The sequence below is a fragment of the Scophthalmus maximus genome, chromosome 19 (genome assembly GCF_022379125.1).
Source record: "Scophthalmus maximus strain ysfricsl-2021 chromosome 19, ASM2237912v1, whole genome shotgun sequence".
In the NCBI taxonomy this organism is placed as follows: Eukaryota; Metazoa; Chordata; class Actinopteri; order Pleuronectiformes; family Scophthalmidae; genus Scophthalmus; species Scophthalmus maximus.
In genome coordinates this window covers 6,719,279-6,742,134 of record NC_061533.1, presented here as the reverse complement: position 1 = coordinate 6,742,134, position 22,856 = coordinate 6,719,279, and the positions used below count along the sequence as shown (strand labels likewise).

The following is a 22,856-nucleotide window of genomic DNA, read 5'->3' as shown; positions in this document are numbered from 1 at the left end:
CACTAAAGCCAGGCTTCTCTGCAGCTCTCAGCATAATGGGAAAGCTTGTGCAATAATAAATGGCACGGGATAGAAATGGAGAGATTGGATGAGGCTTTAGAACAGGAAATTGGAAATCTTTATACGTAATCGTAAAACTTACCTTTTACCCTTGCTGTTGATGAAGTATGCTTTAGTGACTTATCTTGTCACTTCCATGTTGCAATGTTCCTCTGTTTAATATTACTATTATGTTTTTATTTCCTTTTTCATTGTCTTTTAAATTCTGCTCTACGTTATTTCATTGTCGGCATTTAACTTGGTTTTTGTCAGATTTTTGGCTTGTCAGTCAATTGTGAAGCACTTTGAACTGAACCAACCTGTATGACAGGTGCTATAAAAATAAAATGTGATTGATTGACTGACCCTGCTCCAAGGACGACCATTGTGATTTAATGTAAAGATGAATAAGGATGTATTATAAATTCACCCGAAAATTCTGCATATAAGTGTCAGTTTTTTTAAACATGATGTTTCAGTTCTTATACCCATAAAAATAAAGTGAACCAGAATATATCAGTATTTCAGGTTGTTTTCAGTAGTAAACAAACACCAAACCTGATCGCAGGTTTCTAAAATAACTATTCCCCACTGTACCATAATTGGAGAATTTAAAATAAAAAAACAAGTGGTAGATAAAAACAATTTTTTAATTTGGTTGGATTCTTTCCTATCTTTTCAACAGATTTCACATTATATCCAAGTACAACACACATTATGTCGTATTCACAAAACATAATTTTTTTTCTTCTTTTTTACATGTTATGTACACTTTTTTTTTAAACCTTTTTTTTTTACAGTAAGCTTATCTCGGTAAACAGGAACTTCCAGTCGTATTCACATATACCAATGTATCCACGCATATACAGTCTGATACGTTAACACTGAAATGTCACATTAAAATTGTATATGTCCGTAAATAAACATACATTTGCGGAGTACATTTATACGGCGTTGAGTATAAAAACTGCAGTTTAAGAAAAAAGACTGGGGATGTGCTAGTGTGTCAGCTGGTATTCAACTTTGAGTGTACCTCATGACTGACATTCGTTAAGTTGTTTTCTTGTGCTTCACTATTTCTCCTGGAATGTGTAGAGTTTGGACACAAATGAAAAGAGAACATGTTGGAAAAAGACATTAGGATGTATTGCCACAAAGCTGCCAAAATATTGCACTTTTCCATTAAGTATTATTAAGATATGTTTTTTTTTTACATTAAAAAAACCAACAATAAAATGAAATAACACAGGCACTTAATGATCAAAACCTGTCACTTGGCACAGGTGTTTTACATTATGACAAGTGAAACAGGTTTGCTCTGGACCATATACGACCACCTTAATCAGCTACAATCCAGGTGATCGTGAGCTACTGCACATCAGTATCACTTTCCACATTTAAGGAAGACAGAGGGGAAGAAGGCTCCTTCACCGTCACTTCTCAGCGAGCCGCACGGGCTGTCTTCTCCGCAGCTCATGTCCTCGCAGGAGTCCTCGCTACGAGAGAAGAGGAGGTCAGTCGTACAATGATCCAATTTCAGTTTTCTTTTTGCTGATCAAATTAAGATGCTGACGTGGTATGAATAAACGTTTAAGTGAGAGATTCTCAAAGGTGAGGAGCTGACCATTATTCTGAGAAAGGTCACCACTCTGTTGGTCCCAACAACACAATTTACTGGATGTGCAACACACTAACCAGAGAAAAAAGCCACACATTTCATTTTACTCTTCACCAAAATAGCATTAATGGGTTACATGTAATGACTTAGAAAAAAAATACAAAAGAAAAGAAATACAGTGCAGAAAGTTAAAATGTAGATTAAAAAGTTGATATTTTAGCAGCTATTGGAAACAATCCATCCCACGTAGTTTACAGTGAAACACTGACAAACAGGACCACTGACCTCTCACTCTCGTCCCAGCTCCCCTCAGGAATAGTTGGCAGACCAGGGACACTGAAGTGATTGGCCTGAAGATTTTGAGCTGTTCTCCTGGACACAATCCAAACCAGCTTTTTGTTGTCTGGTTTGTTACATTCACTGGAGTGGTACTTGGTCATGCACTTGGCGACGAGTTCCTTCCAGTGGAGCAGCTCGCTGTCACTGATCTGTGAATACAACAGAGAGGAGTAAGGCATGGGAGAGGCAGCAGACCAAAATAGTCTGAAAATATGCTGGCCATCAACAGGCGTTGTTTTTGTCCGCATATTGGTGGTCGGGCAGTGTCATGCCACGTTGTACAATTTCAACACAATTATTTACAATACAAAGCAGAGAAATAGCTGGAACTGGAGAAGTATATAATCATAAATGAAGTATATTAACCAGATAAGAGACTTAACATGCCATTCTAGTATTAAAACATGGTATGATGCCCTGTGGTTCAAAAAGACACTATGGGGGAACATATTAGAGCTGCCAAAATTAGTTTGATTCATCAATAGACTGAAAATGTATTGCCTACAACGTTGATAGTCAAAGTCTGTCATGTCTACTCTTTTTTTTATTTTTATACCTTTAGGTGTCTTTGGAATTGCTGGACAATCTTCAACATGGCGGGGGACTGGAGGGCATCGGGCAACTCGTGAGCAATGAGCGACAGCGCCAGCACTGATGGCTGCGAAATAAGACAAACAACAGATAAATGAGTCCCGTGGCTCAACATGAATGCTGCTATGCTGAGAAATTGTCGCCCAGGAACAATTCTTACTTTTGCTTTAGAGAAAACAAGTCGGCAAAAGCAGGCTTTTAGCTGGGCTTCCAGTCTCCCAATGCTTGGGATCTCCTCCCTTAAAATATAGAGGGAATCCTAATGTGATCCACCTGTACAAACCTCATACAGCAGTTTGTCCAAGTCCATGCATGCTGAGGTAATACATCAGCAATAACAACAAAAAAATAAAATAAATGTTTACCTTCCAGCAGACAGGGATGCGAAGGCTGAGTGGTAGAGGTGTAGAAAGGTTAAGGCCGTCACTGCTTTGGGCTCCACACTGAGCTTGTCTGAGATGATCTTCTCCATACGACAGAGGTCTGACACAGTGAACTTGCTTTGGCTGATGCGAATGAGTTCATGGGTGGGTGAGACATTGCTCTCTGCCTCGACCATCTTGGATGCCATGTGAAGACAGCAGACTCCAATGCAGGGCAAATGTTTGGGCTGAGCCTGTCACGGTATCACAACGGTGAGAAGTGTGAGTCCACGTCTCGTGGTTCGAGGTCAAACGCGGTAGTTTTTGTCACACCGGCAATAGGAACGTGATCACAAACATGCAACAAAACAAAACAATGTTTAAGCTTTGTGCTGTAACGTTAAAAAAAATTCCAACCTTCATAATGGTGAGGAATCTGTCAAGCAAATTGACAGCTTGAACAAAAGTTTGGGTGCTGTAGCCAAAGAAACTGGTCAGGCCCCACAGTTCCTCCACTCTGGCGTCTCTGCATTTTGCAGACACTCCGTTGTGATTCTGAAAAAATTGGGCCATTGCATATTAAATGTACATAAGTGGGGGAAAAGGCATACATTTTGAAGCAAACTTATATACCTGCTGCTCAAACGGCAGAAGAAAATGTAAAAGTAGGTCAGTGGGTTACCTGTGTGGAAGCAGACTCCATCAGTTTCAGGCCAGCCTCTCTGGGAAGAAAGTTGTACTCTTTGGCACAACATGACTTCAGCTCTTTCAGGAGCAAGCTGTCAATGGCTTGAAGATCCCTCATCCTGGACAACAACATGTTTCAATGGTTACACACAGTGAGCAGAAGAGCACATATAAATATGGTCTCCTGAACCACACCTACTGGGTGTCAGGTGTCAGTAGAGGACAATCCACCCACCCCCACCCCCACCCACACACACTAACACACCCCCACAACTCACACACAGCCCCATACACGAACAAACACACACGCCCCCCCCCCCACACACACACAAACAAACACAGCCCCATACACACACAAACACACACGCCCCCCCCCACACACACACACAAACACACTAGCACACACACGCCCAAAACTTATCATTTGTGAAAATATGCTGAAGTGCAGAAAAAGTTCGACAACAGTAAAATGAAAGTTGCTGACATCTGGTAGGCCTAAATGAAAAGGTCAACTGAACAACAGAAACTAGGTCAGTGGACCAACCATAGCAGGGACACTGACACGGTCCAGACGAGGGGGAATTACACAGACACCGGTTGTTTAAACTTAATTCAGCTTTGTGAATGTGAGAATAGAAACCTCCAGAAATACAAAAAAACAAACCCTGAAGGCTTTTCATAAAAACAACAACTAACGTCGATGTTAGCTAACGCAGCTAGCCCCGCTAACGCGAATCAACAAACCGTCGCCTTGCCTTTGCCCAGGAGTCGCCGTCGTGCAGGATAACGACCGCGCTGCGACTCAATCGCACCTCTTCACTTCTTCATGTTTCCAATTTTGACGACGACGACAGGCGGCGAATGATAAAAGACGAGAGTATCCCCGCTGAAAAAGAGAGGATCCGCCCTGAGTAAACAAACAGCCGCTGACCTCCCGGCGGACTACAATGACCATCATGCAACACTGGACACGCCCTCGTCTTGTGCGGTTGCGTCACAGTGAACTGTAGCTAACAAGTGTCCGCGCGCTAACTGGCGCTAACGTTACTTTTTTTTAAAATATATATAAATTCAGTACCACTGTACCGCACAGCTTTATCTTTATTTATTCACATGGCCAACAGAAACAGTCTGGCATTGTTGTGCAGAAATTACCACCAAGGTGCATTAAAACGCGATAAGCTAGCAGTTGGCTACCGGATGTTGTTTCCATGGTGATGTCGCTTTACGGTCAGTCGCTAGCTGTTATATCAAGAGAGCGGTTGTTTTGTACAGCCTCTCTGGGAGTTGAGAATATTTAAATCGATGGCTATGTCGGGTAAGTGACGAAGGATGTCGGCGGGGTCTCAGCACTCCGAGCCCCAGAGGCTGGTGCTTTCCAGCAGTAATGGCGCTCGTGGTTTACACGTTGAATCCTCGCGACCGAAGCACAGACAACGCACACAAGCAGCAGGAGCAACAGGTAGGCTAACTGTGGTTCAAGTTAGGGACTTCATTAGTCTGCCCTTCGCCCAGCTGTCCAAACAAGTTCGAGTTCACTTTCTCATTACCTTCATGTATTCTGTCTACAACTCACCTGCTTTCTTAACTTCATGTAGAGACTGATGACACCTCTCTTCGACTGAGATTCAACAGTTTGTCCATGGATGAACTCAGGTAACGTTACTTCACCCTCAGTCAACAACTCGTTCCTTGCAGCAGCATGCAGCCAACTCTTTCTACTAAATTCACTAAATACTGCACGGTAATTATATGAACTAATAAAATATATGGAGAATAATACATTATGAATCAATGAAGTAAATCTAGATACAATAAAATACAATATGATATTCTTCACTTGTAAGTTGTGACTTTATAAGAGAAAAAAATAATACTTTTTTTACTTACTTTTCCTCAACATACCAATGCAGCTTTTAGCATAAGGATTCCAACACAGAGAATTAAGACTTAAACCGAGAAACACTTTTTTTATTGATGGAGCACTGTTGTCACATTTCTCTTTTTCACACTTTCACACTTTAACACACACACACACACACACAGAAACACATATATATATATATATATACTGTATATATAATTACTTGTCTTGATATAATGGTATGGCTCAAGGCAAGACAAGTAAATTTTCTTTATAATACACAGATTTACTTCAATATGCTTTACATGAATAAAAGAAAAAAAATGTAACCAATAAACATTGTAATGAGTTAAATATTAAAAACATTTTTTAAAGTATAGAAACATTTTTAAAAAAAGCACAAATTGTACAACAGATTATGTCTAATTCAAGTGCAGGATTAAGGGAAGGTATTGGAAAATAGAGCAGTTTTTTTTAAAAAGAAGCTTATGGTTGAAGTAAAAGTTACTGTATATCCTTTATTTCTTGGCAGTGAGGAGCTTGACAGGCGAACCACAGAAACGCAAAGACTTCAAGAAGAAGTGGAAAATGCAACCAAAGTTGCCTTGGAGAGGTTTGGCTGCACATACGGTATCAACAGCTCACCTGGACTGAGCTTTTTCAAGCACAGGTTTAACATACGTGAGTACGAGCAGTGTCACTCAACACGTTTTTCATGTAGCAGCAGCAAGACAGATGGAAAAAAGAATGTGTTGCGTTAGGGCTTATTCAGGTTTTAGTCAGGTATCAGTCATTCAGGTGATTTCATTTCAGACCAGGTTGAATCTAAATCACTGGACTTGATATCCAGATGTGCAGGGGAGAAACAGGGGAGAGGTCCAGATAAACAAAAGCCCAGCCTATGTAACTGGTAAACAAAGACATATTTCACCAACCCTTAACTTTGACAACATACAGAGTGTTTATTTCACTCTTTCTCTGCTCTTTTGGTAGATGATCCACCTGGGGATTTCACCATCCTTCCAACCCACTATCAGGCAGCGATTCAGTCTGCGGACTGTGATCTGGATATTTTAAACCAGGAGGTGGCTCAAAGGCAAATCGGCTCCCCTGGAAAGGATGTGTTGGAAAATGCAAAAGATGACTGTTTTCAACAGCTGCCTGAATTGCAACGAAACCAGGTTCACACTTGTATTTCAGTCATCAATCTTCTCAGTTTGGTGCTGTCTGAATGACTGAATTGTTAATACTTTCTCCATATCGCTTATTATTTTCTCAGATGCAGACACATGATCAAACAGAACAAGAGACATTCAGCTTTGACAAAGCCATCGTGAACCTGCAGACTAAGCTGCATGAAGTCCAGATGGAGAAAGATGTCTTGTCGGAACTCAGGTGAACACTGATAAAAAATGTTACTTCTGTAAAAATGTGTTTAAAATCTCTTTGATCAGATTTTTAGATTTTTATTTGTAGATTGACAGAGTCAAGGAAACACGTTGATCAGATGGAAAAGATGCTACGCATGTTGGAAGAGCTCCAGAACATCAAAAGGGCGGCGGACCAAAAGCTGCATGAGACGGAGGATGAGGCGTCGGCACTTAACAGGAAAGTAGAGACTTTGGAACAGATTATGAAGGAGACGTACTCTTCACTGTTATCCCACGAGAAACAGCGTGGTAACAGCACCATCACCAGTCCTAATATCATCACTTGTTCAAGACCTCCATCCCCAGCTGCTAAGTTAACTGAGGATCATAACAATGAGACAGACAAGCTACAGGAGAGACTCGTTGTGGTGAGTAAGAGATGCCAGTTATGGACAATGTTCAGTGCACGTTAGACTATTCCTATTATTATTTTTTTTCATCTGTTTTATGGCAGTCAGTAGATCTTCTGGCGAGTGAAGGATGCAGTGGAGTAAATAATGAAAGGTAATACAATGTCAATTTTTCTGTTTTTGTCCACTCTTTAAGCCAATAAGCCAAATAGTCTCAGATTTCCACATAAACGTGAGGATTTGCTGCTTTTCTTTGTCATATATGATGAAAATACAAACGTCTGTTGGTCTTGGATTGTTGGTTGGATAAAACAAGCAATTTAAACATTTTGACATTTTATAGATTACTTGGAGACCAATTTGAATATTTGCATATAAAAAGCATAAAAGGTGTTGTGAAGATGCTGATAGAAAAGGTGCAGCCAAATTAAATTCTTGTTAGTAAACATAGTGTGAGTAAGAGTCAGTCACTGAGCAAGCTGTAGGATGTTATCTGCCTACCAGAGAGCCGCTAGAGATGCCACTCTTACCAGCACCTTTCATGTCCGTTGTTTTACTTCATACCCTTCAACTCAGAAAACGAACAAACAAAAAAATTGTATTATGCAGCGTTGTTAAGAACTCTTAGCATTTCTCTGTCTGTTAGAACCGAAGAACTGATTGCAAGTCTTTGCCAGGAGATGGCACTGTTGACCGACAAACTGAGTTCATCAAAACACAACAGCGTCAGCTTGAGTGACAATTTGGAGCTCCTAAAGTAAGTGTAAAACATATACTTTTGGTTAATATATACGTGTGTGTGTGTTTTTATATATAGTGGAACTAATAAAGGATTCTCTTATCTTATAATGTCTGTTATAGGAAGCTCACAGGGAGACAGACATCATTGCACCAGTGTCAGATTGGTGAACTTGAGTCAACCCTTACCAGCCATAAAGACAAGGTAAGGAAGAATCTACAGTAATAGTTTGAGCAGTAATGTAACCAATACGATGCTGAGGCTGATAAATGTTAATATCAACCAGCCATAAGATTGTGCTGTTTTAATTTCTAACCACATTTAATGAACACAGTGAAACCGAGACTGGTGGAAATCCTGTCCTGTCGAGAAAATAATTAATATTTCGTATTTTGATTTAATATTTGTAAATGTCAATTGTGACTTTATAGGTATGTTGTCTGGAGCGGCAGCTCCTTCATGTTCGGTCTCAGCTCGCGGATGCTCAAAGAGAGAGAGAGCAATCTTTGCAACAGACAGCAGAGCTTCAGTCCCAGCTCGGCCAACTTAAGGTGCTGCACGAAACCATATGAAAACAGCGTTTTGTGTCTGTCTGTTGTTGTCATACACAATGTCCTCATATAGATCCATGTTTACATTATGGCACAATGATTCTCAAGTTATGGGTAGCCTAATTACGAAAGAGTAACCAAAAATCTGTAAGTGTGCAATCTGCTAAAGCCGAGGGTGGGAAGAGTGAAAATACTATCGCCAGGCTCACGGAGGCTCTGGTTAGCATGTGGCCTTTGGTGACTGAGGTTTAAAGACTGAGACCATACTCCCTGTTTAATGCCCACGGTGCATTTATTCCAATTTGATTCATGGGGCAACAATTTAGTGACCTATTTTGATTGAGAAAAGTAAATGACAAACCCTCTTTTTCTGTGATTTTGATAAGGTTTGGTTAATTCTCTTTGTGAGACTGTATGAACATGTAAAAGTAATGAACAAATGTAGTACCTTTTTGGCACTGTAAGAAATGGTGCATTTTCCTGAAATTTTAGTGGCTATATGTGAGAACGCAAATGTCGCTGTGGACACATTCTGTAACTCTTTCTGCTGATCCCCTTGTAAAATTTCCGACTGATTGATCCCATGTGAGGAAAATCCCCAGAAATCTCACAGCGAGCGAGGGGGTGTGTTGATGACTGTAAACAAAAGCACTGCTTTTGGAGATGAATTATCATCATTTCCTGCCTCCTGCATGTTGCAAAATGTTCCTGTTGGTGTTAACTTGTCTGACACTGACGCAAGTTCATGTCTGAAAACAGTTTAAGAGAGTAGCTATAATTTCCCGTTAGCCTGTGAACATGAAGAGCGAACTATAGCTGCTCAGAGGGGTTTCTTTAAAAGCAGACCGTGCTTTAAAAAACAATCAGCCAACTGAGCCTCCCGCTTTATCCCCCAGAGGTGCAGTGAGCAGCAGCAGTGTGAGCTCCAGGTGGAAGTAAAGGCCCTGGGAGGATGGCTGGAGGAGGCCCGGGAGCAGCTTCACAGAGTTGGAAAGGAGAAAAACTGCTTACAGGCCCTGCTGGATCGGAGGACCCAGGAGGGGAGGACAGCCCAGGAACTCCTGCGGGAGAAAGATGAGGAGCTCCGGCTCAGGCAGCAAGAGGGCCAGCAGGTAAGAGATCATGCATCACTTTACCAGTCATCGGTTTCTGAAACATACCACTTGGATTACATACAAACCTTGTTATGAAACCTTGTTGTGAAATTTAAACTAAATTGATTTTTGCAGCATCTTTCTCAGTGCCAGACCCTGCAAGTAGAAGGAGAAACACTGAGGCTGAAGCTGGAGGACCGAGAGAAGCTGGTAGATATTCTGCGGTTGCAGATGGAGAGCAGCGTCCAGATGTCAGCGCAGCACAGCTGCACCATCGACAGCCTTCACCAGGAGAACAGCCTCCTCCGTAACCAGCTAAACCAGCACAAGCTGGAGATTCAGCATCTCAGGGTCAGGAACATAAAATATGACAACAGTATTTTTCTCTTTTTCCCCATTGACTTCCATACTCCACTTACTTTCCTGCATCATCACTAGCTTCACTGTAAATGTTTCTAATTATTTCTTTCTTCCTCTCTCTTGTGCCATATGCGGATCAGGCGGAGTTAGAACGGCACAAGTCAGACCTGTCCACTGCCGCGCACGAGAGGCGGCAGCTCCTGGCGTCTGTGGCCGAACAAAGTCGACGTGTTCAGGAGGAATCTCTGGAGAAAAAACGGCTCAGCACCCAGCTGGAGTTCCAGCGCATGCAGATACTCACCCTCACCAGTAGGTTGAGCTTTACTGAACTTTTATATTCATTAAAAAGACAAAATCCCTGTCCAAGATGTAAACAATTAAATCTCCATCCAACATTCTAATCAAATCTGGACCTGAAAACCTATTTCTGGGTATTAAAAGTTATTAAAACTAGAATTGGACTAGGTATGCACATACCTCTGCTAAGGCTAAACAGTCCTGTCAAGCTCATGCAATAGAAAAATAAAAGGAAAAAGGAAAGTCTAATAATCTGCACAAAAATGAACAAACTCTTGGAAATTGGTGACAATTTTTAAAAATGTGCCTTAAGGAAAGTGATCAATCTTTTCTCCATCTGCCCTTTTAGCTGGATCCACACGAAAATACGAGTTCTTTCGTTCTTTGGCCCATGTCCCAGCCCTCCACCACATTTGTGCAAATTGATTCGGTGCTTCGTATAATCCTTGCTGGGAAAATAAACAGGCAAATTTAATTACCAAAATTGTTAATGCTAAATTTGGCAGAAAATGTGTGATCATGTAAATGCAATTGGACGTTATAAGAGGAAAATTAATTTTCAGGGTCTTGAAACGGTTTTTGTGTCAAATCATTATATAATGTCACGAGAGAATAACATTGATTTGTTTTCTGCCTTGTTAAGATTATGGATGATAAAATGTTTTGTTTTTTGATTACCACATAATATATTATTCAGAATTGACTTTCACCATTAAGTATGGGGATAAGCAATGACCATTAGTGCAACAAGGCCCTTCAACTCTACAGGAATTCTAGCTCCGTCCCTCCCTGTTTCTAGAAAGTTTTCAGTTCTCAAATTCTTTCTTTTTTTTGCCAAATCAAATGATCTTCTTGTCCTGCTGAGTTCGAAAAACAATGAGCCATGTTCGGTATGTTTACACTGTCAACCAAGCCTTTCCATTGCTGCACATGTATGGTTGTGTTAAAGTGTGTGTGTGTCTGTTTGGGCATGATTTCAGAGGAGCATGAGGAGCAGCAGCGGCTCCGCAGCTGTAAGAATGATGAGCATGAGGGTGTGGTGCTGAGGCTTCGGAGTCAGCTAAGGGACACCCGTGACGAGCTGGACCAGGTCAGGGGCACGCTGAGGACACTGGAAGGAGCAGATGGACACGGTTAGAGCCACGTCATTATTTAAAATGAGACTTAATTAAAAAATCTAATGTTCTAAGAAACATCTGAGAAGTTTCCTCTGATCAAGTGGACTGATAACTGTGATTTACTTTGGATTTTAATGAAACCAAGGAACCCTTTTGCAAACAGTGTACATCACTCCAAGCTGTCTTTCTGTCTGAGAGATGTAAGCTGACCTGTAGAAAGCCTGTCCAAGATTAAAGCTGTGTTCTTGATTTCTTATGTGTATGTTTCTTTTTTGTCTTTCTTTCTCTGTGTCTACTTCCAAGGCCTCCAAGTAGCCATGGACATGCAGAAGGAGATCACTTCCAGAAGAGAGCAGGTTGACTCTCTGCAGGGCAGAATCCAACATCTAGAGGAGACTGTGGAGAAGCTTTACCAGGTGTTACCTAATGTCCCAGAGTCTGTGTAGATCATCCACTGGGCCCTCTCCAGTCAAGTTCAATTGAGATGTTTTGGCTTGATTGTTTTATCCAAGACATTTGATCTATAATTTCTGGTGTTGTTATCGTTGTTGTTGTTCTCACTGTCCAGGAAAAGCGCCACCAGAGCCTGGAGAGCCAGCGTCAGCTCCATGATCTCACCTTTGTGAAGGAAGAGAAGAAACAACTTGCCACTGAGCTGGGGGCTCTTCGATCCAAAGACCAACAATTAAGGGACCGGATCGAGGACCTGGAGGCAATCCTTCACAAGGTGGCTCACTTACGATCCATTTTAAACAATATGTGACTTTTGTGCCCATTTGCAATCATCTGTGTAACGCCCACTTTCTTATTAAATGCATAAAATACCCCAAAAAGAGTGATCAAAAGAGTATATGGTTTGAAAATGCCTTGAAAGAAGTAGAAGTCTGATGATCAGCAACTATCTTACAACAGAAATACCAACATTATTTCAATAACCTTTTCAAGGCTTGGCCTCACTTTTTCCCTGAACAGCTATTATCTTCCTCTGGAACAAAATGAACTTTTGAGTTCATATAATCAGGTCAACAAAAGAGCCTTATCAGTCATGTCCTCCGTCTCATCACTTTGATATTGTTCCAAATCCTTTTTGTATCTTTCCATAGATGTCAGCGAGCTTTGCAGACTGTCAAGATTTCATCCAGCTGCAGGAGCAGGACTTTTATCGTCTGAAACTCCAACATGCCCTCGACCTGAAGGTAGAGCTGATAACATACACAGTCTTTTTGTCTCGGGGGAATACGACTTGTCCAGCCTGTTCACAGTATACCTTTATACTTTGTTAAAAAAGTATACCCATATTAAATTTTTATGTTTTGGACTAAGCTTGTATGTATTAATCTAGTCAGATTTAGTCTATGACTTTTATTTTTAAAGAGAACTGATTGCCCAAACAAACTTATAACTATCTTTTATATATATATATATATATATATATATATATATATATATATATATATTCTGTAGGACTTCCAAGGTCAAAATCTGCACACAGCTCTGAATGTACCTCCACCAGACCTGGATTCCCCGAATCCATCAGCACTCCGAGCCCCACCTTCGGCCCAGCACGCCGCCAACACTCAGATCAAGGTGCAATCAGAAACCCCATAAATCACGCTTATCTCCCACGGCTCCAGCCCATCGAGTGAATGTGCGAATTATTGTTTATTTGGCTGCTCAGGCCCGAGCTCAGCACATCTGCTCGGCCTTTAAATCAAACCCACACACAGCATTGCATTCCTGTGGTAAGGTGAGAAACCAGAGTGTAAATCATTTCAACACAGAAGTGAAACACTGTTTGTGTTGCTGTTTTTTTTTTTTTTTTTAATTATTGTGTCATCCTGCTATTTTATGTGCGTTTCTGACTTAAGTATGTGAAAAGATCTGGTGAGACTGTCCTACATCCAGTCAATGCTAATAAAACCAACTATTATAATATTAACACCACCACCGACACTGCACTGACATTGTCTATCTCTAGGCGAGCCCCGCCCGGGAACTCCGGTCTCTCGTGAAAGAGCTGCGAGGAGTGATTTCAGAGAACCACAGACCACACACCTATAACAGCCCCGCTGACAGCAGCTTCCACAGGAGGAGGTCTGCACCAGAGAGAGTGCACAGGACCACATGGTACGTCTGGCTCCGTTCCCACACATTGCAAGGATTAACTCAGCTCTTAGGACAGATTAGATCACATCTGACAATCATATGACACTGCTAAGTGAGCGTTGAGAAGAGAGGTTACATAATGCACATTTCATTGACCACACTGGGTTTCACTGTACGTGCTTGTGAGGCACCATTAAAAACAACAAACGAGCTGATGACCTTGTACATTTTTAAAAACTCCGAAGTGTCTATCGTTATATGTTTTGGACTCATGGAATTCGATAATGTTCCTGTGTCTCTCTTGGTGTTTTAATACAGCAGCAGTGACAAGACTGAAGAAGTAAAAGCTGCCTCCAAGTTAAGAAGAAGAACCTGTCACAGGTAGGGAGAATATTCATTTTTTATTTGAGTGCATGATTGTTTTGTCTTGTCTTGAGGCTGGGATAGGGCCGCATCACGATTACTAATGTGACCTTTCACCCCCTCATGCAACATGCAAAGCGCTGCAGGCTGTGCAGTTTGACGTGTTGTGTGACGTGTCGGTTTGTGCATGCACCACTGTGTCCAAACAGACCTGAACTCGCCTGTTCAGACTGCACATTACTCCTCGAATTAAAAAACAAAACAAACAAACTAAAGAATGAGCATTTGAAGCTGTTCGATAAATCTTTATGTACTATCTTGATTCTCACACTTTTTGGGTAATCTCTTCATGGTTGAGTGAACTTATTGTAATTCTCTTTGGACAAAAGCGTCAGCTAACTTAATGTTACGTAATGTGTACAGTGAGCCACATTTCCTCACAAAAGCTGAGCTGAATGGGAAGAAGATGATCAACAAGGACTCCAGTGAAAGTGAGTCACTTTCATGCAATCCAACAAATAATGTTTCAAATATTATTTTTAATTGACTCCTTTCATGGGCCACATGAGACAAGATTTGAACAGGAAAGTAACCATCCAGTACTGTAATAATTGAGCAATCATTCAAGTTATTTTTTTAAGCCAAAATGGCAACTCTTCACTTCTTTCACTGCCCCTCAAATATTTGAAATTGATTGTTTGTTTCATTTCATTGGACATAACATTTTCTCTGAGATGTGGGTTATTGGGTGGGAAAGACCTTGGACCTTTGGCAACTAATCAAGTAAATCTAAAAATCTAAATCTAAACGAGATAATTATTGGTTGCAGCCTTACAGAAGGTAGAGCCAATAAATACAACAGACTGTGGATTTTTGCCAATGACAACATTTCATTCTCTAACAGAGGTAATGGCTCGTCCAGGCCGCGGCGTATGGAGTCCAGCGACTGCAGTGAGGTGCACGTCTACCCTCCAGCTCCTCTCACTGGGCCGCAGGTCGCCTGTCCACTCCCTCCTGACCTCTGACCCAAACAGCTGACACTGACACGACAACCACAGACCTGAGGCCGGCTCCTCGTCTCAGTAGGTCATTGATATTGTACATGTTACATGCACACTTCGTCATATCACCATGAACACCTTGAACATTTCGTATGGACCATAAGGAGAAGAGATGTTAATTGGTTAACAAGAGACACTTTCTTACACAGAAGGAGTAAAACCAAAATTTAAATACTAGCAGATAATTGTTGATAAAACAAACAGACACTATGTCAGATTGATTATTTCATCAACCCAAGCAGTGTCGGGAGGACGTAATGAGGCAACTGAAATCCATTGCACCAGTTTTCAGTTTCTTGTTGAACGTGTCCTTCAGCAGTTCACAGTCGACATACTTTATATAAATATGTCTAGATGTTGTTCATCATTTCATAACTCAGAATTAATTTGAATCATTTCACATTTTCTGTCTTACAGAAATCTCGTGTTTTTTGGAAAGGGTCACCAGATGAAGTTGGATGTGAAATGAAGGTTTTTATTTTTAAAAATAAAATATTTTAATTATAATTCATAATGTATTGTTTTAATAAAGTATTTGATAAAACAATAAATGTTTGATTAATTTATTTAAGCCAAGAATCTCTATTTGTTATAGTGGGATTGTATTGACAGTGAATTGTGCTGCTCGAGGCTGTTCACTCCGTTTTTAGATGTGACTCAAAATGCCAAGTTTTGCCCAATCTCGCAATGGTGAAGAAAAATCTTTAAAATGATCCAGATCCTCTGAAAATTGAATCACCTGTTACTATGGCAGAGAACTATCTTCGATAAAATGTTCATGTAAAGTCCATAACTTTTTGAGCAATCCTGCCAATAGAAAGAACAACTGAACCAACCACTTAATGTCCTTAGTGGAGGTAATTAAAAGAGACAAATAGTTGGCAAACAGTAAAACCTCTGCCCCTTTTACTGACACACAGGGACTGAAATGTCTTCTTTAATCAGTGTTTTTTGTTCCTGTTCAGGAAATACTCCTAGCGTGAATTTTTTATGTATTTTAGACGCTTTTTTCTTTTTTTTCCTGGTATTGTTTTTAAAACCAGTTCTAATGCTGTGGTACACATACAGCTAACGCTCGTCTTTTAAAGTTGACCTTTAAATGTATAGCCTTCTTCTCTTGTCATTCTTTATCTGTTGTAGCTTACATAACTCCTGATATATGTACATACAGTTTAGACTACAAACTGTACATCTGCTTTACCTCGTTTTGACATTAAACCAGCTGCTCTCCATGTGTAATAGATGGTAGAGCCCAGGGACATGATTTTTTGTGGCAGGTGTTTTTTCCCACTGCTATTTATGGGCTTTAGATTTTGTAAAATTCACCTAATGTACAACAATTTGTCTCAAAGGCTTTTGAAACAGAACTGTCCTCCCTGTTAATGTCTGGGACGAGATTTTGACCTGAGAACTGTTGGCATTCTTCACTTAAATGGAGAATGTTGGTGATGAAGAATGTTGAAGAGTAGACCATCTTTAATGAAAGCTGTAAACTTGCTCTTACTGGAGAAACAAACCATTTCCTGAAAGGTTTGGTGGCTACTTTCATGTCCCCGCCGTGGTTGCTCAGTTTACTTTTACTTTTTTTTGGACTTTTGTTCATACTTTTTCCATTCATTTGAAGTATATAAGCATCAAGGATGCTGCAAAATGATGCAGAACTGTAGCTACAGTCAGAAGCATACATTAGTTATAATTTGTTTATTTTACATACCCATGTAAAATTGATTCATTATACTTACATATTGGATCAAAGCGTTTTAGATTATTGATACTACACATGGTATTCCTAGTATACTTGCATTTTATTGGCACATGTTCCTTGTTTTGTTCTTTTCACATCCTCTTTTCTGGGCTCTGTACAGTTTTCCTCGTCTTCCTCCTCAGCGTGGTCCGCTGTAGGCGTGGAAAATGGAGAGGCGCTGTTTGCGCACATGTCTGGGTCCAAAACGGATACCACCTTAGCAAATAACTGCAGAGAGAAATATATGAGGCCATGTAAAATTTGTTTAAACAGGAGATGAATATATTCTGCCTGATTGACGCCTCGTCCACTAATCGGTTGAGGCACGTAGCAGCTTGGGAGTCCAGGCTGCTTTTCACCTCCGCTCACCTCTGGGGTCATGTGATCCTTGTAGTGTGGGTACATGGCCAAAGGATGCTGTTTGAGTTTTTCCTCCACAGTGGCCACGTATTCTCGGCGAATCTGCTTTTGGACCATCTGCTTTGAGAAGCAGGCGTGCTCTTTGGGGACGCTCTTTCTGGGCTTCCGGGTCAAGCGGTGGTTTGTGTCATGGAAAACGGGCGGCGTGACGCCTCTCCACGAGCAGTCGCTGAAGTCATCGAGGCTCACGTTCACACTACGCCAACAACTGCTGACTGAGGAAATCTTGTTCGTTGGGTCTTTAAGATACTTGGTCTCCAACCTTTCCTTGTACCTGCAGATTTAAAATAGAAAGAAAAAAAATAAGGGCTTTGCTATTCTTATGAAAGCTGATATTGGAAATATGAAAAACTTTTTGAACCAGGTTAAAGATAACGATAAACAAAAACTGGAGTAGAAATATAACCTCGCCTTGGGAATAGTATTCCAGACATAAAAAAGTTGACAGCATAATAAAGACACATAAAGAGCTACTGAGCAGCACAGTTATTAGTCTCTGTTGGAATAATGTGTTTCAATCGGTCAATATGTCCTATAATATCAATTTAAACTTACAAGGTGCAACTAAAACTCATTTAATTGATGAGGCCTAACATTTATCTCTCCTGTATGTGTTTGTGTCTGCATAAACTGACGAATGCAGCGTCAGTTACAGGCCAAAACTAACAGGAGGACATCACATGAATGGTTTCCTGCGACCTATAATAAGAATAAAAATAACGTTTTGTGGCTGTCATTCAAAGGAAAATGTGGTTGCAAAAAGAGCTATTTCTCCTCCTCTTCAACTGAAAAGATTTTTAAATGTTGAAGTGGAAAAGCGTAACTTATTTACTTAGTGTGTCATGTCTCTTCTGAAATTATGGTGAATTATATTCTCTCTCCAGGGCCTGATAATATTTCAGGCTACTTTGATGTGTATAGTTTATTGTTTGGGTGTATTGTGTTTGCTATCAATCTTTCCAAACCCCTAAACAACCGTAGTAAACAGAGATATCATATTTGTCAGAATAATTTTTTTTTCACAAATTTTGTTCAACAGAAAAGATAATGATATCATGATATAAAATTACATATACCCTGATATACAATTTTTTTTATAAATTGTTAGCGATCCTGTTTTAGACTGGCTAAGAGCTGAAACGATGAGACAAATAATATATTGTCGATTGACAGAAAATAGAGAAGTTAATAATTGATAAAATGTTTTTCAAGAAAAAAATATTAAATTTTGCCAAATTCTTTTTGATGACAAATTAGAGGATTTGCTAGTTTTTTTGGGGGGGTTAACATTGTTGTAAAATTTGTATTTGGTCAAATATTTTCAACATTTGTTTTTTAAGGGTTAAACTGAATAAACCATCAATTGATATTAAAAAATATAATCACCAGATTAATCAATAATAAAAGTAATCATTAGCAGCAACCCTATGGCTTGATGGCCTTTAATTCTGCCTCTGTTTACAGTATTTCTCTCGTTATGTCGCGAGTTTGATGAGTTAAAAAATGCCAACGGTGCACTTTAATTATTCTCGTCTTGCTCACTCCGCAACAGACTGATAAAGGTTTGTGTATTAGAGTATTCTGCTCTCATCACAGAGGTTTTACATGTTTAAACAAACTACAGGGGTCCGGTTTCATCCCCTCCTCACAACACGTGAACCTGTTGACATGAACATACACGTACAGTACTGTGGGTCTATATGTATGGAATGACATTTTAGCCAAAATTACTCGGTGACCTTTTCAAAATGGCAGTGTGTACATACCTACAATGATATAGGGTAACATGTGTTTGTCTTGTCTAATCCTGCCTCTGCCTTTCCATCCACTGAATTCTAGGTATTGCTCACCTGCTCGCATCTCTCTCGATTTCTCTGTCCTCATAGTGACAAGGACAGAATAACTAGGCAGGTTGACAGTAATTATCCAAAAACATTTTCATATACTGTAAATGCTAAACCGAGATAAATACTGTGAGTGGCAGGGTGATGTAGGTACTGTACCATGTCACAATATGCATAATCCGACTAAAATCAGAATACTCCACGTCTTAATCTGATTACTGCTTATTTTGAGTATGACTTTATTTGGGCTAAGGTCATCAGAAAATGCTTTTCACTGTTTTCACTGTGTCTTATTCAGACTATTGTAATCATAGTGATGGGATATATTTCACTGCAGTTTTGTGTGGTCGTAAATGGCTCTGTAATAGATTTCATGGTCATTTACATAAACTTCTTAAGATGTACATACTTTTGCTTTACATGGAGTAAAGGAAGACCCAAACTGGCAGTGATTTAAGGTGTCAAAATAACAAATATATATTCAAAGTGATAAATGTTGTATGGTTACAGGTTGCCCCTGGGCGACATTCATTTGGAAGGCAGCACCTTTACTTTTAATTAATCAAAATACTTGACTCCCATCAGTCTTCTACATTGATAACCAAGAACTCTTAACCATTTCTTCAGTCAAAATTGCGACATAGGCGACTGTTAATGTGTCACTTAATACATTCATAATACATGTAAAAAGTAACTCACCAGGGGAAGATGGGCCTTGTGTTTTTTGTCTCCATGGTTCCTGTTTATTTATCAGTTTTGATCACTTTTGTAAAACGTTAGCGTCAAAAAAAACCTGCAGCCACAGTCGCAATGGTAGAGAAATGAAGCGTGTGGTTTGTTGCTCGGTAACCCTGGCAACAATGGCACAAAAATGGGTGTGGGGTTTTTTTGCATGAGAAACGACGAGGATGTTAAATCGTTCCACGCTATATTTTTAGTAGTCTTTGACTATCAGTGGTGGAAAGTATACTACATACATTTAGTCAAGTAAAGAAGCTTAGCCCACTTTACTAAAACTTTGCAGTACTTGTAGGCCACTTTACTCACTGGGGTGAAGTCTTTTTCATATTTGACATTTGTCAGTTTTGCCGGCTGTTATCTTCAGTAGCTCCGCGTCTAAACCTCGATCTGTCCCAGTTTAGTTTCGGGATATGTTGGAGAGCACATTCAGGAAGGTTTCACAGATTTGATCAAATCAAAATCACCAAAGATGACGATGCAGTGAGTGGAGAGCGCACGGCATTGAATGTCTGCCCACTGCGCATGTCACTGTAGGCGTTGTCAGGGACGACCGATCCAATTTAATCTTCAATAACTTTTTGGTTTTTAGACATAGAAAATGTCAGACCGCTGTCATTATACAGAATGACAGCCATTTAGTATTTCACACCGGAGAGTTGTATTTTCAATAGCTCACTCATTTAGGAATTTATTGACATCCAACCACCTCTCAAGTGTCCGTGACATCCGCTCACAACTTTCACAGCTGTTAGTTTGTGGACAAATCCCTTAGCACCCTTATCAGTGAGCATTTTCACTTTAATATGCATATTTCAAGCTTTTCTTTCTCAATAGTGCCCTCATTAATGAATTGTGTATGAAAAGTGTAGATTTACACTCCACAATTGACAAATTGCCGTGCATTAATTGTATAGCTATATTACCCATAGGTCCTCCATTTAAAATGTTTTACTATGTGTATACAGCTGTTGTGTTGTGTGAGCAACACTTACGATGGTGTCAGTTTGCTCTTTCTCTTATCTTACAGTACAAAGCCAGTAGAACATTTATAAAAGTTATAGTGATAAAGTCAAAATAATGTGTGGAGCCCACTGTGCAAGTACTTAAGCACTAGAGGGCTCTCCCTGCTAGATTATTTGTCACATGCCATTCTGAACCAAGTCCTATGCAACCATCACTTGTATCACTGTAAATACAAATATTTGCACTCAAAATGAACTCAAATAAAAGTGCACAAGTATCGTCAGCCAAATTAACCTGAAGTATCAAAACTACGGTACTCATCATTGTAGGACATAGCTCACGTCAGTGTTGTATTAATCAAACAATATGATTTACTGTGTAAGCTGCATAGCTGCTTGAGGTGGAGTTTATTTGAACCGCTTTAATGTTTTTGAAGCAATTACAAAGCATGATATTTAAATTGATGATCATGTTTTGTAAATCTTAATCTGCATTGTAATTAGAAACTTCAACTGTTAAAAACAGTGACTGCATAGTATCAGGTACAACAAAGTGGTAATACTCAAGCACCACATATTTGTTGTTCCTGGTTAAATGTGCTTGGTTATTCCACTAATGCACTACAACTGACCTACGCTGAAATATCCACTATTTTTCCAACCGTGTGCTTTTTACCGTAACCGGTGTTAACGTAATGATTAGTTCCCAACTTGTGTTATGTAGAAAAGGGATTCCTGTTGACTGGCACTAATCACATGTCATTCCCCCTCTGGGCGGATGAATTGGCTGATTGGCCTAAGTTCAGGTCCCCGGAGTGTATCGCTGTACCAACAACAGGGGAAACACTGCTAGGACAGAAAGTTTCCCCTCTTTCAACACTGATGATCCCTATTGATAGCAATAAACTAACTTAGTAAACACTTTCAGTGCAGCCAGTGAACTATAATGTGCCGTGACACAGCCCCGTGAATGCAGCACTAAAACAGTGACATATGAATGCTCACTTGAGATTTCCAAGACACCCTTCAATGCAGAGTGTAGACGTTTTTTTATTTAGTTTTCCTTTTTTAATTTTTTGCATAATTAGCCTTTCCTAATTGTATGATTGTGTGGACGCAGTGTTTAAACAAAAAATCTTCTGCTATATCAATGGCAGCAACTACAGCCTCTTTTATTTGTCCATTCTGCAGCCTCTTCGTCTTGCCTATAGATTCATCATGCTGTCACAGGACAGCTCTGAATGGATAATGTAGCCGTAACGGTTTTACGTCAGCACTGCGCCATTTCTCTGAGGAATTTCCAACTTGCGATTGTGGATGGGGCTTCACTCATGTGACTCTGCTCGTCCCAGGAAAACATTTTAACAGCTTTCCCCTGCATACTCGGTCAGACGGACCTTTTTTTCTTCTCCTTTCTAGGCTGCTTACATTTGAACCTTTCACTTTGTGTCTGCTGTTGCCACTGAAGTAGCTTTTAAGAGGAAAAAAGGAATTACTAGCAAAGCTAATTATCTGGTGTTTAAATGCATAACTCTGATACAGATTATTCTCATGAGGTTTTTACCTTTTTACGTATAAAGTGCTACCTGCCCTTCTGAGGAATAGGGAAATTCTGCCATCCATGGGCCAATAACAATACATTTTAAACACACAGGGTGGCCAAGACAAGGCTGCCTTTTATAGTTCCTGGACAGTTCAGTTTTAAATTCTTTTTTTATATTTGGCCTGCATATTTACAAGGAGCTCTAGGTTTGTTGTGTTAATACTGTTCTCTAATTTTATCTTACTTTATCAAATCTGTGTGATTGATTGGAGTGAGGAAACAACTGGAACTTTGTGTACTCCGGGTTTTACTTATCCGTTCTTTACCCTTTAGAAGGATTTCCTTCTCGTGCGTCCTGGCATATAAATATTGAAATACGATACCTCTATAATTGGGCATTGTCCACAAACAGCTCTCTAAATGGTTGCACGAAGATGGCCTGACCTGGGAAAGCTCAGCCCCTTTGGAAAAAAACCTGAGAGTAAATATAAGGATAACCATGTCTACAGCTGACACATGCAAACTTCAAGGCATTATGCTGATCCGCCTAACCTCAGTGCACTGCTGGTGAAGTGAGAAAAAAAGAAAGAAAACAAATTCCACTTTGATCCATAAACAAATCCAAAATGATGT

The 22,856-nt window shown here is 40.0% G+C and overlaps 3 protein-coding genes across 14 annotated transcripts; 1 reads left to right on the top strand and 2 right to left on the bottom strand.

Moving 5' to 3' along the window:
- Positions 1–671: 671 nt before the first annotated feature.
- LOC118314619 (cyclin-G2) lies at positions 672–4,561 on the bottom strand. Of its 3 annotated transcripts, XM_035641176.2 has the most exons (8): positions 4,392–4,556; positions 3,632–3,755; positions 3,367–3,504; positions 2,953–3,203; positions 2,748–2,826; positions 2,553–2,654; positions 1,943–2,145; positions 672–1,535 (listed from the first exon to the last, which is right to left on the bottom strand). In XM_035641176.2, the coding sequence occupies exons 2-8, from the start codon at positions 3,752–3,754 to the stop codon at positions 1,424–1,426; spliced, it is 1,008 nt and encodes a 335-aa protein (XP_035497069.1). In that variant the 5' UTR covers position 3,755; positions 4,392–4,556; the 3' UTR covers positions 672–1,423. The 3 variants fall into 3 exon arrangements, with proteins under 3 accessions (XP_035497069.1, XP_047185232.1, XP_047185231.1); XM_047329276.1 differs by having other exon boundaries at positions 2,553–2,826; positions 4,381–4,561; XM_047329275.1 differs by having other exon boundaries at positions 2,553–2,826; positions 4,392–4,560.
- Positions 4,562–4,572: 11 nt separating this feature from the next.
- On the top strand, positions 4,573–15,535 carry LOC118314617 (coiled-coil domain-containing protein 158-like). 9 transcript variants are annotated; one of them, XM_047329271.1, is made up of 24 exons: positions 4,573–5,098; positions 5,235–5,292; positions 6,033–6,181; positions 6,351–6,410; positions 6,494–6,681; positions 6,780–6,895; positions 6,977–7,298; positions 7,385–7,434; positions 7,927–8,037; positions 8,142–8,223; positions 8,451–8,570; positions 9,467–9,682; positions 9,812–10,015; positions 10,165–10,333; positions 11,302–11,454; positions 11,743–11,855; positions 12,008–12,166; positions 12,543–12,635; positions 12,904–13,026; positions 13,418–13,566; positions 13,864–13,926; positions 14,332–14,399; positions 14,813–14,990; positions 15,387–15,535. In XM_047329271.1, exons 1-23 carry the CDS (start codon positions 4,969–4,971, stop codon positions 14,944–14,946), a joined length of 3,030 nt encoding a protein of 1,009 aa, XP_047185227.1. In that variant the 5' UTR covers positions 4,573–4,968; the 3' UTR covers positions 14,947–14,990; positions 15,387–15,535. The 9 variants fall into 9 exon arrangements, 6 of the variants coding, with proteins under 6 accessions (XP_047185227.1, XP_047185226.1, XP_035497064.2 ...); XM_047329270.1 differs by having other exon boundaries at positions 9,800–10,015; positions 13,867–13,926; XM_035641171.2 differs by having other exon boundaries at positions 9,800–10,015.
- A 1,120-nt stretch (positions 15,536–16,655) lies between these two features.
- On the bottom strand, positions 16,656–20,234 carry zgc:158260 (uncharacterized protein LOC571389 homolog). 2 transcript variants are annotated; one of them, XM_035641179.2, is made up of 3 exons: positions 20,025–20,234; positions 17,083–17,407; positions 16,656–16,941 (listed from the first exon to the last, which is right to left on the bottom strand). In XM_035641179.2, exons 1-3 carry the CDS (start codon positions 20,051–20,053, stop codon positions 16,759–16,761), a joined length of 537 nt encoding a protein of 178 aa, XP_035497072.2. In that variant the 5' UTR covers positions 20,054–20,234; the 3' UTR covers positions 16,656–16,758. The 2 variants fall into 2 exon arrangements, with proteins under 2 accessions (XP_035497072.2, XP_035497071.2); XM_035641178.2 differs by lacking the exon at positions 20,025–20,234 and adding an exon at positions 19,677–20,007.
- Positions 20,235–22,856: the final 2,622 nt, after the last annotated feature.

What these genes read in the sequence shown, in the direction of transcription:
- LOC118314619 (XM_047329276.1), bottom strand. Translation starts at nt 3,754, where the DNA reads ATGAGGGATCTTCAAGCCATTGACAGCTTGCTCCTGAAAGAGCTGAAG. An exon ending in TGGAGTCTGCTTCCACACAG is followed by an intron (nt 3,505 to 3,631) that starts GTAACCCACTGA and finishes CAATTTTTTCAG; the next exon opens with AATCACAACGGAGTGTCTGC. An exon ending in AATTCCAAAGACACCTAAAG is followed by an intron (nt 2,146 to 2,552) that starts GTATAAAAATAA and finishes TTGTATTCACAG; the next exon opens with ATCAGTGACAGCGAGCTGCT.
- LOC118314617 (XM_035641171.2), top strand. Translation starts at nt 4,969, where the DNA reads ATGTCGGCGGGGTCTCAGCACTCCGAGCCCCAGAGGCTGGTGCTTTCC. An exon ending in CTGAATTGCAACGAAACCAG is followed by an intron (nt 6,682 to 6,779) that starts GTTCACACTTGT and finishes TTATTTTCTCAG; the next exon opens with ATGCAGACACATGATCAAAC. An exon ending in CAACAAGGACTCCAGTGAAA is followed by an intron (nt 14,400 to 14,812) that starts GTGAGTCACTTT and finishes ATTCTCTAACAG; the next exon opens with AGGTAATGGCTCGTCCAGGC.
- zgc:158260 (XM_035641178.2), bottom strand. Translation starts at nt 19,711, where the DNA reads ATGGAGACAAAAAACACAAGGCCCATCTTCCCCTG. An exon ending in ACAAGGCCCATCTTCCCCTG is followed by an intron (nt 17,408 to 19,676) that starts GTGAGTTACTTT and finishes TTAAATCTGCAG; the next exon opens with GTACAAGGAAAGGTTGGAGA. An exon ending in AGGATCACATGACCCCAGAG is followed by an intron (nt 16,942 to 17,082) that starts GTGAGCGGAGGT and finishes TTCTCTCTGCAG; the next exon opens with TTATTTGCTAAGGTGGTATC.